Consider the following 26944-nt stretch of genomic DNA (forward strand, 5'->3'; position numbering starts at 1 on the left):
TCAAACAAATTTTTGTCATACAAAAAAACAGCGGCTCGTAAATTTTCGGCTCGAACTGAGAAAGTGGAAGTGAAAAAGACGTAAATGGCAAAGAATTTCAATCAACTTAGCGTATAGTACTGGAGACAGCTGGAATTGACTTTCAATCCAGTACTCTGAATAAGTTTGCTTTGAAAAAAAAAAAAAAAAAACAGGAAGAACTATCAAATGTGTCAATTTTTTTAAATGTCAACAACTTTATAAGAAAGGAAGAACTAAAATTAAAACATGACTCTATATGAAAATTTCAATACTTCCAATCAAACATCACCGCATTTTGAAAAACACGAGAACTTCGTTATCGACTTGAAATCTGTAAGTTTTTGACTGCAAGTTACCTATTTCAATTCAAGAGTATCTACTTTTTTTTGTTTTTTTTTTTTTATCAAAGCCTGGCTGTACTGTTGTTCAAACACTCAATTTCGAAGACCGTTGCAGATTTGTAGAAACTACACTTGAATGTCATGAAGAAGCTCAACTTGTTGACTACACACATTTCTTCTATTGCACCATCAATGCCAAACACTGGACCGAAGAAGCTTTTGGAGTTTTCTTGCTATTTCTGGTTTGCCTCTATATGTTTGCCTTTGTTGGAACAACAACTGATAAATTGTAAGAAATCTTTTTTAAAACACGATTTGCTATTCTATTTGGTGTTGTTTCGTGAAGTTTCTGTCCACCTTTAAAAATGATAACGAAAAAGTTTGGAATAAGTCAAAATTTTGCCGGAGTAACTCTTTTGGCATTTGGAAACAGTGTTCCTGACATAGTTTCTGGCTTGGTTGGTGTTACTGGTGATGTTGGAACAATGTATTCGGATTTGATGGGATCAGCAATGTTCATTACAGCCTTCATCGCTGGTGTAATAGTTTATTTGAAGCCAATGCAAGTCGAGGCTACAACTTTTACTCGAGATATCGGCTTTCATATTCTAGCTGTAGCTTATATTGATTATGCTATCAAGAGTGACAGATTTGTATCAATCACTGAAAGTATAGGTTTGAAAGCAAATTTTTGTCAAGTCTTCAAAAATTAAGGCTTTTATTTGAATTTTCAGTTATTCTCAGCATTTATGGTTGCTATTTTACAACTGTCATCATGGATCAAGTGATACTTGTTCGAACATTGAAAAGTTAGAAATAGCTACTTGTACATTATCCAACAAAAATTAAGAATTGTGTACTTTTAGGTCTTGAAAGGAAGCTGAAACAGCAAGATAATATTACTGGTAACATTTCTAAAAATATTCATTTACCTTAGTTAAACTTTAAGCTTTAGAAACTCAAGCCCAAAGACTGAAGAAACTCCAAGAAGAAGCTGGAATTGAGATAGTTTTCAAGCCCCGGCCTGGTATTAAAATTTACATTGGCGAAACAGCTGAAACTACTAATAGAACAAATGAAAAAATGCTCTTACAATTCTTAAATTCTTTGAATCCAGTTGATATGGATGATTGGCGACAAAGTGGATTGATTTCAAGAACTTTTGTAGTTTTGAAAATTCCGATTAATTTGTTTCTTTGTATTCTGGTGCCAGCGGTAGATTTTAATCTTGAACAAGATGGATGGTCAAAATTGTTGAATTGTCTACAAATTGTAATAATGCCTGCGGCAATTTGTGCTATAACAGGTAGCTTTTATTTAACTTGCTGATTGGAATGCTAATGAATTGTTCTCTCTAAATTTTTAGTTAGTGAATATACAATCTTTGGATTTTCATGGCCAATTTTTACAATGTTTCTGACCACACCAATTTGTATTGTGGTGTTTTGTGTTACCCGAACTGATAAACGTCCATCGTTTCACATTGTAAGTTTTAATTGTTGTTCTTGAATAAACCCTTTTTTCTTACAAAACTTTCAATGTAACTCAATTCCTCAAACCTTTTCTTCGCAGTTTTTTGCAATATTTTCAATGGTTGGTTCTATTTTCCTCGTAAGGATATTTACAAAGGAAATCATTAATGTACTTGATGTTTTGGGAATTATAACTTTTAATAGTCAATCGTTTTTGGGTTGTACTTTCATGGCTTGGGGTGATCAGATTGGGGATTTAATTGCATCAATTGCTATATCTCAGCAAGGTTATCAGAAGATGGGATTTGCAGCTTGTATTGCTGGTCCATTATTTTGTAAGAAAAAAAAAAAAAATATGACAAGAACTATTGGTTTTAAATGCATTTATTTATTTTGTTTTATATTTCAGATCTCACTATTGCATTGGGTGGGACATGTTTATACAAAACACTACAAAATGAAGATCATGTTTTCTTGGTGAGTATTTTAACTAAACGAAATTTTCCTGATTCGACTTTTTGATAGAGTGATTTTGTGTCAAACTTTGATGGTGTTTGCAAAAAATAAATCTGTTTTTTTTAAACCAAGTGTGTATGAAGTTTTTAACTCAGAAAAAATTTAAATTTATATTACGGTTGCTTTTTCGACTAGTATACAAAAATGTTTATATTTTCGAAATCCCGTACGTATTTTGGTGCGAAACAATCTTTTAAGGATTTCAAGTAAAAATAATTAATATTTTCTGAAAAGATCCGAATATCCTTGTTGGATACCCGTTTTTTCCCGCATTTCTGCTTGAAAAACGTTCGATATAGATCCAGTTTTTCTGAAAATATACCACTTTCTACAATCTACACTATAATTAGTTTTATATAAATCAATGTATAGATGTTTGTAATGCTACTGTCATCCCCTACAGTTCTGGAGAGGATGAGTAACTGAGTTTGCAGCTACTTTGGTGAGGCCCAATCGTGACTGGACTGGACAGCTATTTAAATCATTCGAAGATTAAAGGCGAAATAACATTGTCTAAAGAGTACACTCGGGCGTATACGCATTTTTCTGTACTTTCAAATATTTTACTTCAATTTTCACTACCGATACGGCTAGGTACAATTAAGAAAAGCTGAGTTGAGTGACATTACGATGTCAGAAAATGCGAAAATAGTGGGTCGCTAGAAGGTCTGTCTCTGTCATTCTATCAGGTTGGCTGTCGTTCTGTATAAGGAGCTATACCTAACTGATAAAAATGATTATTTTTTTTTTCATTTTCTGACTGTCTCCAAAATAAATCGTTCAATTTTAACTATACTTTTAAGCAAAAGCATTTAAATTGCTTAAATAATCAAAAGGAAAACTTTCAAAACAAATCATATTTGGATGTTTTATTTGTTTTTTTTTTTTTTTTTTTTTTGAAAAATCAAATTTTGGGTGTCGACTGTTGATTAACAATTACTGAAATTTGATATACCAATTTTGTTTAACAAAAAAAAAGAGGTTTTCTGTAAAGCCGGTTTACGGACGATGATTTTACGTGAAAACGTCGTCAGAAAACAGGTTGTATGCTTTTCTTTAAAATGAGTCAATTGAATTGAATGAATTTTTATCTTCTCACTTCATTAATTCCATTTTTTTCCCTAACAATCTATCAAAAATTTTATATTTACCATCTGAAAGTTATTGTCTTAGCTCAAAATAAATTTATATCGATCAGGTCTATGGGACATCTACAAAAAGAGCTAGAATTTTTTGAACTCAATCAAATTTCATTAAAAAAAAGGAAAAAAAAAACATTTATTTTTATGTTCTCAGGCTATGGAATCAATTTTTTGGTTTGACAACCTATAAAAAATATATACCATGTGAAAGCTTATTATTTCACCTTTCATATGAAGTATCAATCTCATTTCAAAGATGCCTACAAGAGAAGTTAGAATTTTTTAAAGTCAACCACGTCGAATTTCCAGACTGAGTTTATAGTACTTCCCACACTGGTGGCTGTTCGGGGGGCAACAGATCTCCACTGGTGTTTTGAGGTTTTTCGCAAGTTTCTTGATTAAACATTGTGTAGCTTGTAGTTAGTCTACCGTTATGTGTGATATACCAAATGAAAGGTAATTGTATTAGGATGCTCATAAAAGTTTAATAAAATTTATATCTGCTCTTCGTTAAAAGTTATAACCTGTTGAATCCTAAAATTTTATTTTACCGTTATCTCAAAATTGTGTTTACGAAAATGATTGAAACTTCGCAAACATATAGTCGTAGTCATGGTCTATCATTACTCGATATACTTTATTCCTGTATCTATTAAAGAAAAAAAGTTAAAAAAAAAAGACTTGTGTCACTCGAGGACTGCCGCGGTAAAGCTATTGCACTGCATTTTTTATCGACTTATGCAATTATAATTTATTTACCTACACTACACAAAACCAATGATTATGTTTTTTTTTATCTACCTATCAATTCATATACAACAACAAGGTCACATTTGAAAACATGCATACACACAATCTCATGTTATAAACTTCTCCAGACAAAAAAAAATAAGAAAACACAAGAATACTTTTTCTCTTCTGATTTAATATCGCAAGCGCAATGCAACGTTTTACTCGTTCACAAATCACAAGAAGTTGAACAAGAAACAGAAGAATAGGAAGAGGAAAGAAAATAGAGATAATTTTTTTTGCTTCTGTTTTATTCCGCAGACACAGCATTTATGGTCTTCTTCCTTACTCCTCTCTTTGTTGTCTAACACAATTTTTATAACCCTCTCTGTCTGACTTAAGGAAGTTGAACAAGAATGAGAAGAAAATAATAAAATACATACACACCATACCATACACGTAGAATGAATTATCTATGTGTGGGGTGTACTAATTTTTCGTTACGAAATTTCTTGGTTAGCTCCCCATGCCAGGCCTGCGTTAAAATCTATGCAATAGCTTAAAAAAACGATGAAAATCGGTTAAAAACGGTCAAAAAAATTGTTTTTCAAAACTTGTTTCTTCCAATTATTCTTAAATTAATATCATCTATCTATAGAAAATAAATCAATTCATATTTCCGTTTTACCCCTGTTTACCCTATTAAATGACGGATTTTTTAAAATCTTTAATTTGGATTAAGCTTTTAGGTTATTATCTTTCAAATAAGCTATAGAAGATTTTTGTATCTCTAATAGTTTATTTTTAATTTTCAATTGAAATTTTTTGCCGCACTGCGAAAGTGCGAGAGTGTAACGTTAGAAAATGGCGTCACTTTTTTGTGGTAGCTGCCATGGTTCATCGATTTATAAGACGTTATTACGTCAAAAAAAAAAAAAAAATCAAAAATGTATTTAAAAAAAAACTTATTTTTTTTTTTAATGGCTCTAATTTTATATTTTTGGGTACCGTAAAAGAGGTTACTTTGCTTCGTTTTTTGGAATTTTTTTAATCAAGTGTTAAAACTGATTAAAATTTTAGTATAATCAATTTTTTTCTTAACCTCTTATTAACAAAGTACATATGAATATAAATTGGTGATTAGCATTTTATTCACGACTCATAATGTTTTTTTCATTTGATTGAAAAGTGGGGAAAAATTTTTTTAAGGAACGGGTTACTTTGCCTACACCAGGATTCAAGATACGACGGGTTATTTTCTATTAAACTACATTATGTAGTTCTAATACAAAAAGTATCAACAGTGTATTTGTGAAAGATTTGTTTTAATTGGTTAAAAAAACGAATAGAAAGATGCGAATGCTAATACAAAGTAGTTTTTAAGTGTTTTAAATTTAAAATAATGTATCCTTTAAGGTTTATTAAAAATAGATTGGTAACATTTTCCAAATTCTAATAATTTTTTTTTTTGTAATTTTTTCAGGTACCTCAAGGATCAATGGGCGAAAATTGTACCATATTTTTGATGCTCAATTTAATTGGACTTTTATTTGCAGCCACTTCTACTAATTTTTACGTTAGAAAATCAATTGGAATTAATTTAATAATAACTTATGGAATATTTTTACTTTATTGTTTGTTGGGTGAATATCAATTGATTCATCCTTTTGGTACAGATCATTCAGAAGATTATGGATTAACTTATTTATAGTTTTCTTCTTTATTCTGTAATTGTTTAATCATATTAAAAATTGAAAACAAAATAATATACTGAGTTACCAAATTTAAATTTAACATTTTTAACAACTTCACTGTCCCTATGCAAACTGGTAAAATAAAGTAGCTACGTTCAAAATTTTGTGTCAGAAAGACAGGCATTTTCTTTACGTCCCATGAATAACATTTGATACATAGAAGTTTTCTGCACCGTATTTCCAGCGTCCATGAATCATATATGATCATAAATATGGAAAATATACTACGTCCCTACATAAATTGATTTAGAGCCGTTTTCTTCACTAAAAGTTGAAGTCAACTTGAGGATTTTTATTCTCAACTTGAGATTTTGTTTTTCTTCACTCAAAGTTGACAGTTCCAACTTTCGATTCTCAACTTTAGAGTTTATCAACTTGAGATTTTCTCAACTCTCGGAAAAATGAAAGTTGGGCTAGCAAACTTGAGATTTTGTAGGAAAACATCATATATTTTTTTTTTTTCTTTTAAATTGTATGATAATGTAATGATTCCTCTTTTTAAAAATGGAAAATTAAACTAATAGATATCTAGTAAAAAAATGGCTCTAAATTTTTTTATTTTTTTAAAGAAACATATTAAATTGTATTCGCTTTTTCATTCAATTCAGCAATAAATTGTTGCACTTTATAGTTAATATATGAACATTATGTACATTATAATATATTTTCGAATCACTGACAGTTGTAAATTATGAATAAATTGATCATTTCACATCCCGTAAATTTTTTTTTATATCGCTTCAAAATTATTGCTACCAAATAGAATCTTTTGAAAAAAAAAATCAACACCAAATAAAAAAACAAATCTATCCACTGATTTTTAATTTGTTTTAAAACAAATTCGATATTTTTAACACAGAAATTAGACAATTAAACAAAACAAATGACATTAAAAATTTATTTTAAATTTATTTGAATAAAATGTCACAAATATCCCAGGGATATTTTGTTTAACTGAAAGTTGGCCAACTTTTGTTTTTCAAACTCGAGAGTTGAGAACAAAATAGTGAAGAAAACAAATGTTCAACTTTTGCTTCTACTCTCGAGTTGAAGTCAACTCTCAAGTTCGCCAACTTTGGAGTTTGCTTCAAGTTGAGCAATAGTGAAGAAAATGGGCCTTAAAATGTTCTCTACGTCCAAACTTTTTTTGTGGTAGAAAGTATTGCGACTGACTCAGATATGAGGCAAAATGCATTTTTTACCATTAATAATTTTGTTGCTTTGTTAAAAAAAAAGTTTTACTTTGTGTTTACATATGATTCATGGACGTAGTAAGTGTTCATATCATATGAACACGTCCTATGAATCAAATATGATTATTGACCAAAAACGATATAAGATGATTGTTATAGTTGGTCTCATTAAAAATGATTATACACGCTAAGAACATGTAATAAAAATACTCAATTTAGATTAGATTGAAATTATCAGATCGTCTATTAATCCAGTCAAATAAGGGTTTAACCTAAGAATAAATACTAATAGAAATTTTTTTGCTCAATACCTTCGTTTTGGCATTCTATAACATACCTCAAAAATCTAGAAAAATCTCATGTCCGCAACTAGCGATTTTCAGGGACAAATCGCGAAATGGAGAGGATGGAATTATATACACATAATGATACATGATATCAAGGTATTTTTTAATGCTGATTCCAAAAAATTTAAAATCAAGGCAATCTGATGTCTCTGAAAAAAGTTATACCTGTTTTTCATCTGTCAACCCGTATTATTATAACAGTTGCTAACTTACTACCGAAAAACCCTTAAAAGTTAGCGGAACCAAATTTTGCATGAAGGTTTCTATATCCATTATCATTAAAAATCAAAACAATTCAATGCAAAAAAACATTCATATTTATGACAAAATGGTATTTTTGAGAAAAGGGGAAATTTTGGGATATGCACTAAAAAACATCTAGGTACAATCTTGGAATTAGTGCTAATAGGCTAATTTTTGGTTTCTATCTTTGTTTGGATGTTCTATAACTTATGTCGAAAATTTAAAAAATCTCATATCCGCAAGTCCTAATTTTCCTGATTTGAAGATAAGGTGCAGATTTTAAAAAATTGAAAAACTACACTTCAGATATTTGTGTCAGATCAACATGAATAGGTACATTACTTTTCAGGGATGTTCAGATTGATCATTGGAATCAGCGTTAAAAAATACCTTGAAATCATATGGGTTATGTTGGTATAGGTGTAGAAAAAGCTTTGTTTGGTTGACATATAAAAAATAAAATTTTTTGGTAGATGGTCTGCCCGACAAAAATGTTTTGAGAATTAGTGTGTGAGAGAAATTTTCGTTCCTTCAGGGCCCCCCTGAGAATGGGGGCCCTGGGCACGGGCCCCGTGTGCCCTTATGGTGAAGACGGTATTGCATACTTCTTAACATGCTTTAACGCCGCACACAAAAGTGCAAATAATTTGTAATCCTTTGTTCATTGTTATTTAATTTTTTTTATATTTTCTTGTTCGTTTTAAATTAATTTACTCATTAGAATATACAAAAAAATCTCATTGAGGAAAAATGAGTTTTCTTAAATATATTTCAATTTTTACTGCAGTCATATTTAGGGGCTGTATAAACCTACAAAAGGATATTAAAATTATTTCTCTGATTTTTTGTATAAAATATATCCGTTATTAAAAATACATGTTCATGAATCACAATTGCTTCATGGACGCTGTAAACGCGGTACAAAAAATAATTTATGTTCAAATGTGATTCATAGGACGTGATATTGATGTTTTTTTTTCAAGCAAGAACGTAGAGATGTTTTTTTACAAGTTTATATAGGGACGTAGAATAATATTCGTTTAGTAATAATGTTGAATCATATATAATTCATGAACGTAGGAAACATGTTAAAAAATACAATTCATGAATCACAAATGATTCATTGGACAGTGAAGTTGTTAACACTCTGTAGGCAAACCTCTTTTTTGCGTTTATACTTTTTCGTGTCGCTAGAACTTTTTTCGATCTCACTATTTTATAGAGAATCATCTATGAAATTGATGTAGAATATTCCGAAGAATTCGAATATTGTATTCACAATTCAAAAAAATGTATTTTCACCCTTATAAAGACACTTTTTTGTGACCACTTTTAATTTTTGTCCTGCCAAATTCGCACCCGTGTGCCGACAGAGGGTTTATATTACAGAGGGTTAATATTAACGATACATTTACTAAGAAGCACTTAAAATTTTCAATTCAAAACTGTTCCAGGAAACAACTTTAGTCAAAATATGTATCACCACGAAAGTCTATTTTGTGGTTCAGTTCGTAGAATGTCCTTTTTTCATTTAAGTGTTTTTTTACAAAATAATACTCCAATGAGCTTTCTATTTAAATTTTTTCAAATCACCTGTGTATACCCATAGTTTTGATTATGGTTATTTCAAGATGACACACAGGAAATTTTCATTCCCCAAAAGGACCTTTTATCAATTAAATTCCACTTAGCTACATGTTTGACAAAGAAGCTTAACTCTGCTTGAACGCACGTTCCACACACTCAAACGAGAAACTTCAACTTTACAAACAAATTACGCATAAGTGTGTTTTGTGTAAAAAAAAAAAAGTAACATCACACATTTCCTTCTTAATACCTATACATACTTTTTGTACCTTTCTATGCCCACATAAAACCTTAGTTTTTTTACAAAAAGAAAAAAGAGGTCCTGCAACGTGTGACACTCAGAGCATCGTCTTAGAGGCAAAAGTAAAGCCTAAAAACACAATGACAAGTCACGTTCACAATAAAATTTTACGACAGCGAAAAGTTTAAGGATTTAGCTTTACTTTGACTTTCGCACACACATTTTCGTTGATGATTTTAGTCCTTTTTTTCTTTTTTGTTTTTTTTTTTTTGTTTTTGAAGCTACTAGAAGGCTTGGAATTGAAGGTTGAGGTTGTGAAAAACAAACACGTATGTTAAAATGTGACTCCTTGAAGGGACACATATTTGCATTGGAATGATGTTGATGGCATCCCGGTGTTGGCTGGGGGGGTGGCATCATCGTGAGACGCTGCGAGAGATAACATATTTTCTTACATGTTTATTCATTAGAACTGTGTTGTTGTCGGTTAAGTTTAAGTACGTCTTCTATAACGGCACTCGTAACATATTATTATGAATGTCTGAGAATGTGATGGTCGTAACCAGCAAAAAAAAAAAATATATATATGTAAAAACTCACAGACAACAAACACAAACAAAAAATAACAGAAAAAGAATACGAAATTCAAGGACTCTTTTGAAGATAAAACAGAAAAATAGATACAGGATACCCCCTTGAAGATGGATCTTCAAGCTATTTGGTTAATTAAATTTGTTTTCATTTACAATGTGAATTAATTTGATTGGGTTTTATGTTGTTTTTGTTAGAATTTAATTACATAGTTTCATTGGAAATGGGCAACTTAAAGAGAATAAAAATGATTTTTCTTTAGGGTTTGTTTCTTAAGAAGCAAATTTTTGTATAGATGTTTTGCACGTTAAAATACGACTTTATCTCTACCATACTCAATCTAATTCTTAATTTATAATAAATTAATAAAAGATCAAAAAAGGTATAACAAACAAAGTTTGCCAAACAACAGCAAAAATTTCCACTCAATCAACACACACCAACGCGCATCAAAAAAGATAAAGAAACAAATTATGGTCAATTCCCACAGACCATCATCATAGGCAATTCATCATTTCAAACAAAAAAAAAAACTTTTGTTCCGATATTATACACGTCTCACGACTTTCATCAAAAATAACAGAAAAAAATAAAAAAAAAAATAAAACTTTTGATCAATGATGGATATTCCTTCATTTCATAAGGGATTGTCCTGGGAGGAAAAAGAATTTGAAGGGGAACTACAAACTATCTAATATGATTGGAAACAACACGCCAACACATCATACAAAATAAAAATAAAATGCACGACTGGGTCGCACGAACTTGCTCTTGGAGTTAAAGTTGCTTACATTTTTAAGACTTTTTATATAGAAATTTGGAAAAAAAAATAAAATTCGTTTAAAAAAAAAATAAAATAAAATCTGAAATTAAATTGCCCTCCAAAACAAGTATGCAGTTTTGATTGATATATTAACGTGCATTTTTAGAAAAAAAATTTTCAAAATCGTTAGAGGCGTTTTTTAAAAAAACAATTTTTTATAAATAATTTTTTGGAAAAAAAGTTTTAAAATAAAATTGTAATGCCATTTTGTAGACATCACTAATCAACATGTAAAAACAAAATTTCAAAAAAATTCAATGTCCCGTTTTCGAAAATTTGATTTTTCAAACAAAAATTTTCAAAATTTTTTTAAAAATCCAAAAATTATTTTTTTGGAAATTTAATTTTTGGTTTATATTTAAATTATATAAATGCTTCTTAACAAAAAGTTTCGTTGAAATCGAATAAGAAGTTTCGGAGATATTCGAATTTGAAAAAACGGTTCTATGGCAGGTACCGTTAATAACGATTTTCGAAAAAAAAAATTTTCATTGAAATATAGACCTCAACTTAAAACTAATATTTGAATTTTTTAAACAAAATCGTTGGAGCCGTTTTTGAGATATTTCAATTTTACTAAAATCGGTATATGACAAGTACCGTTATTTTTGGTCCAAAAAAATTAATTCCAAAAACCCCTCTGGAGAGTCGCCAAATAACGCTACATACCAAGTTTGACATTAATCGGTCCATCCGTTTAGGCTGTAGCTCCTTATACAGACAGACAGACAGACGGACTTCCGGGACCCACTTTTTTGGCATTGTCTACCATCGTAATGTCATGGAAAAATGTTATATCAACTTTTTTTTTTTGTACGAATGCATAACTTGATATATAGATAGTACCTATATCGCAAGTAAAAATCACGTGTAGAAAAGTTTCCAAGGACCTTTTTACTACCACAAAATCAATATTCTAATTTTGTATCTTTTTGAGATACAAATTACTAAATATCATTCTAATGGATCAAAAGTAATAAGTGACACAATTTAATAGTGCGTATCTATATGACTCGTAGGTTTCATATGTGTGCAACTAATATTGGCTCTTTGGTCAAAGGTAATGGTTTTTCGAGGTCACCACCATTATCAGAGTCCTGCCCTGCCCAACAGCGCAACTGGTCATCAAATTAGTTTTAGTATCGCTGGCTTGCAGTGTTTATTTTAATTGGCCATTTTTGAAGTTGAATCCCATTCAATATCCCTCTAATTAATGACCATTGGCGTTGTTAGTTTTAAGTGCTTTAAGGGTTGTCATGAATTAGTTTGCATTGCACAGTCAGTATAGTATCATAGCTTGGCGCAAAACAGATACTAATTAAGTGGTTAGACAATGAGAGGTTAACTACATTTAAATAGGATATAATGCGAGTATTTTAAATGAATTTTATTTCATTATAATATAAAGTGTGTATGTGTACTGACCTGTAGGATTTTTGATTAAATAAACGCTTCGAACGCTTAACTTTAAAATTATATGAAATTGAGATTTTGAATAAAATAGATAGCAATATTTGGTATGGCAAAATGCTGCTAGGGAAATTGTGTAAATTGATAGGATATCCAAATCCAATAAAATGGCAGAACACACACATATTAGATGGAAAAACGAGAAATGTAATAACAGGATTAAAGGCATTTGAAAGCTATTTTGAATCCATAATAAGTTTTATTTCCATCAGACTTGACAGATTTGTGTCTGTAATTCTACGAAATAAGTATCAACTGGAGGTACTTTTTTATTGCTTCAAAAAATATGGCGCCTATTGTTATTTGGGAAGCTTGTTTTTTTTTTAGAAGAATCACTTCCTAACCACCAGTCATTCAGACAATTGAAAAATAATCCTTCGTGTAGACTTTAGAGTACAAAAAACAAAAAAAAAAATTATAAAGAATATAAAATATTTATTTTTATATACCCGCAGTTGACAATTGAGATTTTAATGGTTTTTTCATACCCATAAAGCCATCCAATTCGTTTTGTCAGTTATGTATCTTTGTGATTGTGGATCTCTTTCAATTTTAAAACCAAAACTCCTCCACATATACCAACATAAAAGGTACATATATGTCACCCTAGAGAGTGATTCTTTTGTTGTGTACACCTTCATAAATTTAAACAAAAGGTACTGAGTCGTAAGAATAATAAATGTTTCTGAAAAAAAAAAAAAAAAAAATGTCAAACCATAATAATAGAGAGATACAATGGGAGAGTTAACATACATAGTTAATATACAGGGTGTCCCAAAAGTAATGGTTCAAACGAAGGATGCTGATAGGGGATCTTAAGGGCTCTCAGAATTTGGTAACTTGTTCATCCCAAATCCTAACGGTTTTCGATTTAATGCAATTCTTGTGAAATTTCGAAAAATCCCTACTTTGCAACAGTATTTTGCTTCCTGATGCCATTATTGATTTTTGTTTCTTACAATTCTCTTACTAAAACATTGCCAAATAATTAGGAACAATTAATTAATCAAAATATTTCTTATTCCATACGCCATTTCGCTGCAAATTAACTAACAGTTTCAAGTTTTATAAAAAATCAATTTCTAACTTTTATTTGAGAGCAACACCGCAAAAAAAATTTCTAGGGGGTGAGAATGGTTTATTATTTTAAAAAGTTGCCCTGTTATTGTAGTTTTCAAAAATGTATAAAAGTTTCCAAAGTTACAGTTAGATCGCAAAATATTACAATTTGAATTCAACAAAACAGGGTTTTTCAAAGCAAAAATACAAACAAAAATAGAGCCTTTTGTTCAAAGAAAAATAAACAAATAACAGTTCGAGAAAATGTGTTTATTTTTGGTTGTTTTTTGTTCTGAAAAACCCTGTTTTGTTGAATTCAAATTGTAATATTTTGCGATCTAACTGTAACTTTGGAAACTTTTATTCCTTTTTTGAAAACTACAATAACAGGGCAACTTTTTAAAATAATAAACCATTCTCACACCCTAGAAATTTTTTTGCGGTGTTGCTCTCAAATAAAAGTTAGAAATTGATTTTTTATAAAACTTGAAACTGTTAGTTAATTTGCAGCGAAATGGCGCATGGAATAAGAAATATTTTGATTAATTAATTGTTCCTAATTATTTGGCAATGTTTTAGTAAAAGAATTGTAAAAAACAAAAATCAATAATGGCAGCAGGAAGCAAAATACTGTTGCAAAGTAGGGGTTTTTCGAAATTTCACAAGAATTGCATTAAATCGAAAACCGTAAGGATTTGGGATGAACAAGTTACCAAATTCTGAGAGCCCTTAAGATCCTCTATCAGCATATTTCGTTTGATCCATTACTTTTGGGACACCCTGTATAGGTTTTTCTGTTTTTTTTTAACAATTGCCTCATGTTTTTTTACTAGACACACACAGAAATGGACATAAATAGAAGACAAAAATAAAATATATTTTACAATCAAGCATATGTATAAGGTCATTTTGGTTTAAAATAGCTTAAGGCTTTTGGAATGTTTATTTTTATTTTTTATAAAATCTGGGTTTTTGTGGGTTAGACGTAGGTAGTTCATGATTAATATTGAATTCTTAGTGGGAAAAACATTTTATTCTTGTAATTTATTATCACATAACTTATCCTGTAAGGGTCAAGGCGAATGAAAGGGTTTTTATAATTGTTGGAGATACTAGTTTGTTTTAGTTTTAGTTTTAAAGTAGTTTTGAGGCCATAACTTTGTTTTACATTCACAAAGGATAGCATAACTTTAACGTGCATTCACAAAAAAAAAACTTAAACGGGAAATGGGTACCTATACATTAGAAAAGAATCAACAACAACAGAACCACCAACTCAAGCAAAACCAACCAAAAAACAAAACAAAAAAACACCACAACAATATATCAACTCCAACTCCAACAACACCAACTCCAACAACACCAACAACAACAACAATAACAGCAACAACAACAACAACAGCAACAAAACAACAACAACAACATCAGGAAATAAGGATATTTAATCGCAACAGGCGACTCAACCGAGTCATTGATGCAGATTAAATGTTTTTTTTTTGTGTTAAACTAAACATTACTTATGTTGTTTGAATTTGCAATTTTGTTTTTGAAAACATCGAATTTGAAGTACAGCCATTCTCTAAAATGGGCTCCCGGAAATTGAGCCAGTTTTTTTTTAGGAAAAAAAGCCAAAAAATTCATTCAAAATCTGGCTTTTTTTTCTTAATCAAAAAGTGTAAAACTTGTCTGCGAATATTTCCAAAAATTCTGTCCAAAATTTCCAAAAAATGTTCTGGTGCTTTTTCCATTTTATACAGGGTTTCCGGTAGAAAATGGATAAGCCGGAAATGGCTGATAGGTGAACTTTTGACTGTTCTGAAACCGAATAGAAAAAGTTTCTATCGCAACCAGTTTATAAAATATTAGCTTTTTTTCGTTCAGTGTACTTTAAATTTCATCATCTTACGTTTTCTTTAACCAGAACCACGAATGAATGAATTTTATAAATTTCTAATTTTTTACAATAATTGGCTCACCACAAACGAAGTTAAAAGTTTTTATAACTGTTGCATCTTTTCTTTAAACAAATTTTGAAATTTGTTTTTCGATGCAAAATGTGAAAAAAAAATTTTTATGAAAATTTTCAAATACCTGTGGCATAAAAAAAATCCATAGGAACGTAGGTGGCCAACTTTTTTAAAAATATGCGCGTCCAAAGGGGATTGCAGAATGGTAAAAGTTTTTATCAAATCTAGAGTTACTAGGAAGTTATTGGTACCAAAGTGCAAAAAAATCCTATTAATTTAAAAAATTATTTTAACTGTAAAATCTTAAGTTTTTCACATTGCTGCCACAAATGCATGGATTCCATCAGTTTTTTTAATCAGTCAACAATTACAATAATTCTTCTTACACATAACTATTAAAAAAGTGTTATAACCGTTGAACAATGGCTATACAAAAATAATTTAACTTTTTTTTAAATGCAAAGTAGAAAAAAAAAAGAGTGTGTGTACACATGTACACGCGACTGAAGTTATACTTCTGATTCAGTATATGTAAATGAATTTCATTTGATATTTTTAATTTCTATTATGAAGTAATTAATCCACACTTAGTTTTTTTTACATTTTTATCAAGTGAACAATAAATTAATTCTTTCATCCTCCTTTCGTCCATGTAGTTTTCAATTTATTCTGTGAAATTTACTCATGTTGTGCGGTTCAGAACGTACGGTATATGCTTAACTAAAGTAAACGAATTGCGCATAAAATGTGCGATATGGTAATCTTATGAGAATTGTGTGTGCTTCAGAACTAGTAGTAGCAATATGCAACTTGCAGGGTTGCTACAAAGCTCAAAAGTTAGCTGAGCTCAGCTCACAGCTCAGCTCAAATTTTGAGCTAGCTCACTTGTGAGCTATTTACCATAGCTCAGCTCATTTGAGCTGAGCTGAAAGTGAGCTGAGATAAAACAACATAGCTTGAGATGTTTGGTTCTAGTTATTAATGGAATTATTTTAACACATGGATATTTTTATAAATAAAACAGATAACACGGTGTTACAAAAATGAGGTTTCAAAATATACGCGGGCGGAGACCTATCAGGTTTTGTGGAGCTAGTCGCACTGAATACGAAACGGTATTTGAAAATCCCCTAACACCCCCAAAATCTGAAGTTACGGGCAAAAAACGGTTATTTCAAAAACTATTGGTTATGTTATATTGGTTTAAAAATTAGAATCAAATGTACAATTTTTCCTTTCGGAAATGGTATCATTTATTACTGTAAGTGTTGCCGTTGTTTTTTAATATTTTTTTTTTATTTTGATAATTTTTTTTTAGAAAACTGCCCCTCCCACCTAAACGGGGGGAGATAGACCCCCCTTCCAAAGAAAAAAATGTTTGTACTGAGCTCCTCTATAAAAACGCGTTATCAAATCCTGGCGCCAAGGTTATCCTACTACGTGCCGAAACAACATTTTTGTTCTATACCTTAAAGTTCGAATTTCTGTATCTGGGTTGAAATCGAAAATTTTTTTTTTCTAAGCCAATTTTGGAGTGATTTTCATAAAAAATACCTCGATTGATTGGGAAATAGATATAGTTTATGAATATATTTTTTTAATAGCATGTTGTTTTGAAAACATATACTTTAAACTGATGCCGAAGTTGGGCAAATGACGAAAAAAATGGAATTTTTGAACTTTGACAGCTTATAAATTCTAAGTGGTTTAACCGATATACACGTTTTATACATTGTTGAAAAGGTATATTTATCTTCTATCAGAAACTGTAACAAAATCGAAAATGGGTAAAAAATTGTCGAAGCTAGAATTTTTTCAATGGGTGAAGGTCCAAAAAACCGTTTTTTGCCCGTAACTTCAGATTTTGGGGGTGTTAGGGGATTTTCAAATACCGTTTCGTATTCAGTGCGACTAGCTCTACAAAACCTTATAGGTCTCCGCCCGCGTATATTTTGAGTGTTACACCGTGTAATTTTTCGTGATCTTTTTTCTTGGTTTTTTTTAATAGTAAATATATTTCTATTTTTTTAGTAACATATTTCTTTTTGTATCATAAAAAAAAATTCCGGTACAATCCGGTTTTTCGATTTTTTTCAAAATTCCGAGAAAATCGCGTTTGAAAGTTGGGGTAAATTTTTTTTTTCGAAAAATCCCCGAATCTTTGAACGCTCCTGGAAGCTAAACCGCTTGAGAGCAATTTTTGGGAGTGATGCTGATGATAGCTTGTGTCATGGGCCTACACTTTGCACATTATCAGATTTTTAAAAAATCGCCTTCCATGTTAAACCACCACAGCATGCCTTTTTTTGCAGAATCGTGCCTATTATTTTTTTACTTTTAAGTTCTCCCGGTCTTAGAACGCGTTGACCTACAGGGATGGGAGTTGTACCCAAATGTAGGTTGGAGTCCCCGCTACCTTTTGGCATCAAAAATTTTATTTTCATTTTCTTCAAAATTCCACGATATAGGCGTTGGAAGTTGGGGGCGCGAAAAAACTTCTGGGAGCTGAATGCTTTGATCTAGAGACAGGGGAGTGGTGCCATATGAAAGCTTATATTCTCAGCTACCCGATAGTGGTATAATCCGGTTTTTCGATTTTTTTCAAAATTCCGAGAAAATCGCCTTTGAAAGTTGGGGTAAAATTTTTTTTCGAAAAATCCCCGAATCTTTGAACGCTCCTAGAAGCTAAACCGCTTGAGAGCAATTTTTAGGAGTGATGCCAAATGATAGCTTGTGTCATGGGCCTACGCTTTGCACATTGTCAGATTTTTAAAAAATCGTCTTCCATGTTAAACCGCCACATCATGCCTATTTTTTCAGAATCGTTCCTATTTTTTTTTTTTACTTTTAAGTTCTCCCGGTTTGAGAACGCGTGGATCTACAGGGATGAGAGTTGTACCCAAATGTAGGTTAGAGTCCCCGCTACCTTTTGGCATCAAAAAAGTTTTTTTCATTTTCTTCAAAATTCCGAGATATAGGCGTTGGAAGTTTGGGGCGCTCACTTTCAGCTCAGCTCAAATGAGCTGAGCTATGGTACCTAGCTCAAAAGTGAGCTAGCTCAAATTTGAGCTGAGCTGTGAGCTGAGCTGAAATGTGAGCTTTTTGCAACCCCGGCAACTTGCCACATGGAAATTACCACATGCAACTTGTCACATGCAACTTCCCACATTCAACTTGCCACACGCAACATGCCACATGCAACTTACCACACGCAACTTGCTACATGCAGCTTGCCACATGCAACTTGCCACACGCAACTTGCCACATACAACTTGCCACATGCAACTTGCCACATGCAACTTGCCACATACAACTTGCCACATGCAACTTGCCACATGAAACATGTAACTTGCAACGTGTTGTGTGTTTTATGTTTGCCGTACTGCGGCGTACTGCATTTTTAAATACTAAAGTACTGCCTACTCTAAAGGTGAAACGACAGCCCTGCTACCTAGGGTGATCGCGTCATAATCCCTTTGACATTCTTGTCAAAAAGTAAATTTTCATACTCACCCTCCCATAAGAAGTATAACTTCAAAAATATTTGTTTGCTAATTTGCTAATAACCAGTTTAAAAGATAAAATAAGAAGTGGCTCACAATATTAACTCTTAACTGTAAATTAAATTGCATCTTACAAATATTGGATGTTTTTCGTAGCCCAATAAGATTTTGAATTGAACACAAATTCGAAAACATTGCAACATTTTTGATGAGGTTGCATTGGGCCAACGGGACCGAAAATCTCAATTTTTCTTTAAAACGAGATCATTAAGAAGTCAAAACTCAAAGCAAGCTATACCAATGCACAATTGTATGCCCATGCTTAAACTGAGCAAACAAAAATCAATTGATCAACAGTCGGATACAGCTTATTCCTTTAATAGAGGAATAAAGCTATCTGCTCCTTTCAGAGACAAATAAAATTTATTTTAAGAAATAATCTAGAACAAAAATATTGTGCCAGTTGTCAAAGCTGTTTTGAAGAAAATATTGATAAAATGGATTTCTTTGGTATTATAAATTATAAAGATGCTATTTTTTCACAAATTTGAGGACCAACAAGTTTAAAAAATACAAGGGAACACAAGAAAACAAAAAAAAAAAAATATAAATAAAAATGACGTCTAGTTTTGAATATTTTTGAATTTGACATTTTTTTTTGTTATTCTGTAGAATAGAGTTTTCTTGATTGAAATTTTGTTATCTGATTGTTTATGAGCCTAATAACTTTATTCGTCGAACAGTTTATTTATTTATTTATTTATTTATTATTCATCAAGCAGAGACACAGCTCTTAAAGATTACTTAAAAATATTTAACAATATAGGTAAAAATATAACAAAATAAATACATAAATACTAACCACCGAAATTGAGACTTAGTAACCACCTTTTTTTAAAACAATCTGTACTCATATATAAATTAAAATCAATGACATTACATAAAGAGTTAGCTTGTCTTAAACAGCGAGTTAAGGGTTCATTGGTTCCATAGTTAACCCTATGAAAAGGAACACAAAATAAACGATTATTTCGTAAGGTACGATTTGGAACGTGAAAACCCACTAACGAAAGTAAATCAGGGCTGTTTATTAGAAGATAGAAAAATCGGCTCTTAGGCCCAATTTATTCACTCTCCATTATTTTTAAAGGCTCCATTAAAAATTATAAAACTGTCAAATCGCATACAAATTTTAAAATTTCCCTTTTTTAATGGCGACTTTAAATTTAATGGAGTGTGAATAAATTGGACCTTAGTAAAATAATTAAATGAAGTTTTTGTTATATCGCTAATTAATTTTCTTATTAGTAAAAACAAATGTTTTTTTTTATAATTTTGTCTTATTTTTAAACCAATGCAATGAAATCGCCAGAATCATCATTAATTAATTTTCCGACTCCTTTTCCATATCCATCTGGCATAATTTCCATTATTTCTGCCTTTTTTCCAAATTATTTTCTGGTGCTTTTTCCATTTATGGCCAAAAGAAATTTAGGTACTGGCTTTTTTTTTCAAAAAAAAAAAAGTTCTGGCGTAATTTCCGGGAGCCCTTAAATGGGTCAGCGAAGACCTCACCGATATTAAAATCGAATAAGGTTACTAGACCATTCGAAATTTGATGACTTTTCTTCAAAAATATGCAAAGGTTAATTCAAGGAGCGCTAATTAGCCAAATTAAGCTAAAAAGAAATATTGTTAAAATCCCTAAATTATTCAAAAAATCAAGAAAGCAAATTTAACATTAATAACTTGATTTTTAAGTATCTAGCCTCGATATTTCATTTTTCATACAAACCCCACTCAATAATTGGGTTGGATGAATTTTCTCAATCAAAATGGGTATCTTATAGTAGTATATTTTGAAGATCCTATTATAAGAAAATAATAAATAGCATTGCAATAAATTTATTACAAATGATGTTCAACAAACAAGAAATTGATTTTTCCATTTAATTTCCTCCTTTCCAACATAACTATATAAAAAATACTACCTCTTTGTTGCAAATGGTTTTATGGGATTTTTTTTCTATAAATAACCGTAATTTTTCTTCTCTCTTCTTCATCCTTTTTAAAGATATTTATAAGAAGCAATCTTAAAATGATAAAAATCCTTTTGCGGTATTTTGAAAAAAAAAAAATCCTTTCTGGCTTTCAACAAAAACGATGCTGTGCGTAGGCATAGAAATTTATTTCTATTTAATCAATGGCTCCTATATCCTCTACCTATACCTTTTTCTCAAAACTCCATTTTAGTTCGATATCATAAAAGGATAGTCTAAACAAACATAGATAGGATAATACATTATAAATCAATACATGACCCACATAAATGTTGGATAATATTTTGCAAAAGGATGACAAAACGGAAATCTAATATTTATTTATTTTATCTGGATGCCAGACATCTTCTCCTAAGTAGGTTACCTTTAGGCGCTGATTCGTTCCGTAAACAAGTGTATCCTTTTTCATAGCCCTCTCAATTCACTCTCTTCAAATCATATACTTAGTGCCTCTCAAGGACTCTCTTTCTGGATATTTATCCCTACTTTTATACTTCAACATAATATCAACAGAAAACAAAAACGAAAAAAAAAAATAATCAAAAAAGAAATAGACTTATGTAAGCCTTCACACATTTTTAGAAAATAAGAAAAGTTCTCTATCGAAGCGATGAATAAAATAAAGTTGCGTTCTAAGTGCGTAAACAACCTAAAGGTGATTTATTATTTAATGAAACTTAAGGCTTTATATGATTTCCTCGAGTAAACATCGTTAATGGTGAACAAAAATAACAACAATAAGACAAGGACTTTGGATAAAGTTTCCTTATCCATTAAAAATATATTTTTAGGATCAGAAAAAAAAAATTTGTTAAAATAAAAAAAAGATATTAAGGACTTCCTTTTTATTTTATAAACAACAGTAGTGAAATCTATCAATTAGTATAATAATAGTTCAAAAGTGTTAATTTGATTAAAATATAAAATCTTCATTAATAATATTTACACTGCAAAATTATTCATTAAAAAAAATCAATTTAAATAAACATAATTTTGTATTTTTAATTTTTTTATATTTAATTTTTTTTAAGAGAAGAGGATTATTTAAAAAATTATTCTATAAAACATTAAATACTATTAAGTGAGCGAAAAAAAAAAAAATAATATTAATCTCAAAAATATACAGCTTTAGGTGAACCCTGCTTTCGTTTGTGCCTGACGTGCTGTTTATCCGTCTCCCTTATTTGTTTAAATTTGACTGTATTATTTATATAAACATTTTAAATTTTGTTGACATTTATTTATTTACTTAAAGTGAATTGTGACTTAATTCGTTGCTGAAGAAATAAGGGTTCTTTTTCATAAATAATTAAATATTATTGAAGTGCAATTAAACATTTAACAATTGAAAACTATTTTTGAGCAGTTTCAGTGTTCTCTTTGAGTGATAAGTACATTTTACACTGTTTCTTTGTTTCATTTATTTCGTTTATTTGTATGTGAATCACTATATAAACTTTATATTGCATACCTTGAGGCATTTTATACATGAACACATCTACCACAAAAAATATATTGCCTACTTCTAGGTAATTTCACATAAATTTAAATTTATAAAGGCAACTTAAGCAGGGCCGTATCTCATTTTTTAAAAAAACTACAAAAAAAAAAAAAAAAAATTTAAAATAAAAATTTTTTGTCTTAAAATTAAAAAATTCAAAAAGAACAATAAAAAACTATTAATAATTTTCAAGTCACATCACATCGAATTTTTTAAAATGTATTCAAATATAATTGACTCTCTCAGAGTAGACATTAACACCTTAAACGAAAAGGTTGATAAATTAATTAACGCGGTTGCTTTTATATCTGAGCAGCTAACAAACATCAATTCAACCACTTCGAAAGGAATCACACCTAAAACCCCTAAAATTGACCTTTTAAAAAAACCATCTTGTAATCAATCTCCAACAAATAACGATCGTCCCAGTATTTCACGTGTTACAAGAAATACTCTCAAAAGAGCAAATGCAGCGCTCTCACCGATTGTGCAGACCCGTACAAAAAAAATTATTAAAGAAACACCCATTTCTGTTTCTCTTCCATTTCCTAAAACACCTATCCCCTCTTCGTCAAGTATTACTCCAACTCCTCAATCTATACTTTCCTCAACTTCCACATCTTCAATAACTCCTACAACATCTGAGCAAACTTCTTCAAATACACAATCATCGCCACAACCTTCATCATGCGCCACTACATCTTCTTCGTCCTCAGTGTCATCAATGTCGTCGTCAACATGTGTAACTACAACCATTTCTACGTCATCAACCTCTTCATCTACAATATCAACTACGTCAACTATCACACCTGTTTCTAATGCACTAATTCAAATTTTCCCGTTTTCCTCTGTAACACCTTCAACTTCATCATCTTTATCGACCTTGTGTACGACGTCTTCATCCTCAATATTGCCATTGTCATCAGTTGATATTTATAAATATTCGCATTCATTATCGTCCATAACACCTATCAACGAAACTGTTCAATCTTCTGGAACTGCGCAATCTGAATCTTCTCTTGATGTCCCACTTAAAGCAGCAGACAGATTTAAATGTATATTTTTATCTAATTTCGATCCTCATACAAGTTGTGATAACATATGTACACATATAAAGTCACGTTTTCCAAACTCAAAACTTAAAATTGAACAACTACCAACAAAAAATCCTGACTACGCTTCTTTTAAACTCTATGTTACTAATGACATTTTTAATGAACTATTGGATCATACCTTTTGGCCGGATAAAATTATCGTCCATGAGTTTGTAAACAAAAGGAACAATACTCGTAACCCTTTTCGGAAAAATTTGACAAGACAAGTAAATCGTCGCCAATAATTGACATTTTTTACCAAAATGTAAGAGGACTTCGGACTAAGACCAACAAGGTTTACTTTTCTACAACCTCCTGCTCCTATGACGTCATTTCTCTTACTGAAACCTGGCTGAATGCTGGCATCAAAGACTCTGAACTTTTTGATAGCACATTTAATGTTTTTAGACGTGACCGATATTCGGATCCAAATATTGATACGGTAGGCGGCGGAATCTTGATTGCCGTAAGATCTTCGTTTATAGCTACACCAGTTCATGTTCCTGTAGCCCTTGACAATGAATTTATCTGCGTTAAAATATCTTTAAAAAACAAAAACCTATATATTGTAACGATGTATATTGTCCCAGGAAGTCCGCTGTATGCCTACAATAAGGCTTATGAGTTCTTAAGTTTTGTCAACGACTTATTAGAATATCGTGATGAACTAATCTGCCTAGGCGATTTTAATTTAAGCAATGTTACTTGGTTTCGATGTCCTGAAACAAATAAAATGTTGCCAGCTGGAAATCTGAGATCCGATGATTCAAAATTTATTGATGATTTAACTTCAATTGGACTACGACAATTTAACGATGTATTAAATTCTAATGGAAAAATTCTTGACCTGGTTTTGACAACTTCAGATGCAGATATTACTGTTGAAAAATCAAGCGAGCCCCTAGTAAAAGAAGATAATCATCATCCATCACTTATTTTTTCTACTTTTCTTGACTCGGATCATTTTCATAATGATCTCACTGAAAATTTGTATACTTTTAATTTTAAAAAAACTGATTTTGTTAAATTAAATATGCTTTTATCTCTTGTTGACTGGTCATGTTTAAATAATTGCTTAAACGTTAATTCTCTTGTCTTTGAATTTTATAATATCTTATTTGATTGTTTTCTTGAATCCGTACCTCTTTCTGTTGTAAAATCGAGATCTTCTGTCCCAAATTGGTACGATGGTGAAGTAAAAAACCTTAAAAACTACAGAAATAAATGTTGGTTAGCCTACAAGCTATCGCGATGTGAAGCAGACTTCAACAGATTTTGTTTAGCTAGAGATAACTTTAATAGAATTACAAGTTTAAAGTATCTGGAATATTTACAAAAGGTGCAAAGAGATCTCAAAATGAATCCTAAACATTTTTGGAAATTTATTAATAGTAAAAAAAGTTCGTGTCCATATCCATCTGTTCTAAAGTCAAATGAAATGTCTAGCCATGACCCTCGAGTTATTACACAATTATTTTCAGACTTTTTTCAAGGCGCCTTTAACTGTGATACTAACAACTGTGATACTTTAAACTGTGATACTTTAAACTGTGATACTTCGATCTGTGATAATTCTGACGAAAATTGTCAAAGATTTGACTTTTTGAAACCTTTTTCATACTTGACTGATATAAACTTTGTTATAAATACTGACAACATTTCAAAGTTTATATCTAATCTTGACGACAATTGTATACCTGGTCCTGATGGTATACCTTCTATTGTTATAAAAAACTGTGCAAGTCAATTATTGTCACCTCTTTCTGTACTTTTTAATTTATCGTTATCTTCTTGTGTATTTCCTTGTATCTGGAAAAAATCATTTATTATCCCTCTACATAAGAAAGGAAAAAAAGACGAGGTCCAAAACTATAGACCTATAGCAAAGTTGTCGGTTATTCCGAAACTCTTTGAGGCTATTATTTGTGAATCTTTGTCTTTCTATGTTAAATCAGTTATTGTCCCAAATCAGCACGGATTTACAAAAGGCCGCTCTACCGTGACTTTTCTCATGGAATTTGCCGAAAATTGTATTGAGTCATTTAAAACTAAGAAACAGTTAGACTGCGTCTTCACAGACTTCAGCAAGGCGTTTGACAAACTCTCGCATAGAATTTTGTTAAGTAAGTTGAGAGCTCTTGGATTTAATGAAAACTTTGTTAAGTGGCTTCAATCTTATTTATTAAATAGATCATACTCGGTGCTTTTCAATGGTTGTCCATCAAAATACTTTTGTGTTAATTCTGGAATACCGCAAGGCAGCCATTTGGGCCCTATACTTTTTATAATATTCATAAATGACTTACCATCCGTCTTGAAACATTCGAATTGCCTTATTTATGCGGATGATGTTACAATCTTTAAAACCGTCTCTAATGTTCGTGATTGTGAAATGTTGCAATGTGACCTTAACTCATTTTTCGATTGGTGTGTTCGTAATTGTTTGCTTCTTAATGTCAATAAATGTAATTTTATGAGTTTTACGAGAAAACTATCTAAAATTCCTTTCAATTATTTGTTAAATGGAGTTTCCTTGTCGAATGTAAGTCAAGTTTCTGTTCTTGGTGTCTTATTTGATCCTAAACTGGAATTTATTGAACACATCAATTCCATAAGCAATAAAGCCAATTCGCTTCTCGGTTGGATTAAGAGAGAGTCACGTCAGTTTTCCGATCCTTTTATTGCAAAACAGCTATTTGTAACTTTTGTCAGACCCATCCTAGAGTACGCTTGTCAGGTTTGGTCACCTCATTATGAGTGTCACATAGCGAGGCTAGAACGAGTTCAAAAAAGGTTTTTGCGGTTTGCCTTAAGAGGCTTAGGATGGGACAACCCTTACAACCTCCCCCCATACATAGACAGACTCAAACTTATTGACATGCCTTGTCTTCAGAATAGAAGGTCTTATTTATGTTTTTCGTTCATTGTAAAATTAATTAATGGGAAAATAGACTCTTTGCACCTTTTGTCTCGCATTAATTTTAATATTCCTCAACGCAATTTCAGAAATGTCCCCAATAGTATATTAATCTCAAACTATCGTACCAATTACGAACGTTTTTCTCCTTTAAATGTAATGTTCAGTTTATTTAATGTTTTCAATAATAGATTTCATAATTTATTTGACCAATCACTTAATTTATCTCCTAAATTTCAATCAAATTTTTACTCGATTTTGTAATTTATACCTAATATAATGTTTTAATTAAAATTTGTAAATTAATGTAAATTGAAGCTAGTATTTAGCTGTACTAAATAAATCAAAAACCTGATAAACTGACATTCCTGGT

The 26944-nt window shown here is 30.8% G+C and overlaps 2 protein-coding genes across 4 annotated transcripts; both read left to right on the top strand.

Annotated features, from left to right (window-relative positions):
* The first annotated feature begins 255 nt into the window (after window positions 1–255).
* On the top strand, window positions 256–5984 carry LOC129914798 (mitochondrial sodium/calcium exchanger protein-like). 3 transcript variants are annotated; one of them, XM_055994198.1, is made up of 11 exons: window positions 256–354; window positions 431–651; window positions 709–1037; window positions 1097–1171; window positions 1229–1267; window positions 1318–1389; window positions 1480–1668; window positions 1729–1847; window positions 1935–2169; window positions 2244–2311; window positions 5705–5984. In XM_055994198.1, the coding sequence occupies exons 1-11, from the start codon at window positions 268–270 to the stop codon at window positions 5930–5932; spliced, it is 1662 nt and encodes a 553-aa protein (XP_055850173.1). In that variant the 5' UTR covers window positions 256–267; the 3' UTR covers window positions 5933–5984. The 3 variants fall into 3 exon arrangements, with proteins under 3 accessions (XP_055850173.1, XP_055850171.1, XP_055850172.1); XM_055994196.1 differs by having other exon boundaries at window positions 1318–1668; XM_055994197.1 differs by having other exon boundaries at window positions 1327–1668.
* A 16793-nt stretch (window positions 5985–22777) lies between these two features.
* LOC129913437 (uncharacterized) lies at window positions 22778–23899 on the top strand. The gene has a single exon (XM_055992122.1). The coding sequence runs from the start codon at window positions 22778–22780 to the stop codon at window positions 23897–23899; it is 1122 nt and encodes a 373-aa protein (XP_055848097.1).
* Window positions 23900–26944: the final 3045 nt, after the last annotated feature.

The sequence above is a fragment of the Episyrphus balteatus genome, chromosome 3, assembly GCF_945859705.1.
Source record: "Episyrphus balteatus chromosome 3, idEpiBalt1.1, whole genome shotgun sequence".
NCBI classification, from domain to species: domain Eukaryota; kingdom Metazoa; phylum Arthropoda; class Insecta; order Diptera; family Syrphidae; genus Episyrphus; species Episyrphus balteatus.

Excerpts from the sequence above, each read along its gene's own strand:
- LOC129914798 (XM_055994196.1), top strand. The coding sequence starts at position 268 with ATGACTCTATATGAAAATTTCAATACTTCCAATCAAACATCACCGCAT. Across the intron at positions 1,038-1,096 it reads ATCAATCACTGAAAGTATAG|TTATTCTCAGCATTTATGGT; the intron begins GTTTGAAAGCAA and ends TTGAATTTTCAG. Across the intron at positions 1,172-1,228 it reads ACTTGTTCGAACATTGAAAA|GTCTTGAAAGGAAGCTGAAA; the intron begins GTTAGAAATAGC and ends GTGTACTTTTAG.
- LOC129913437 (XM_055992122.1), top strand. The coding sequence starts at position 22,778 with ATGTATTCAAATATAATTGACTCTCTCAGAGTAGACATTAACACCTTA.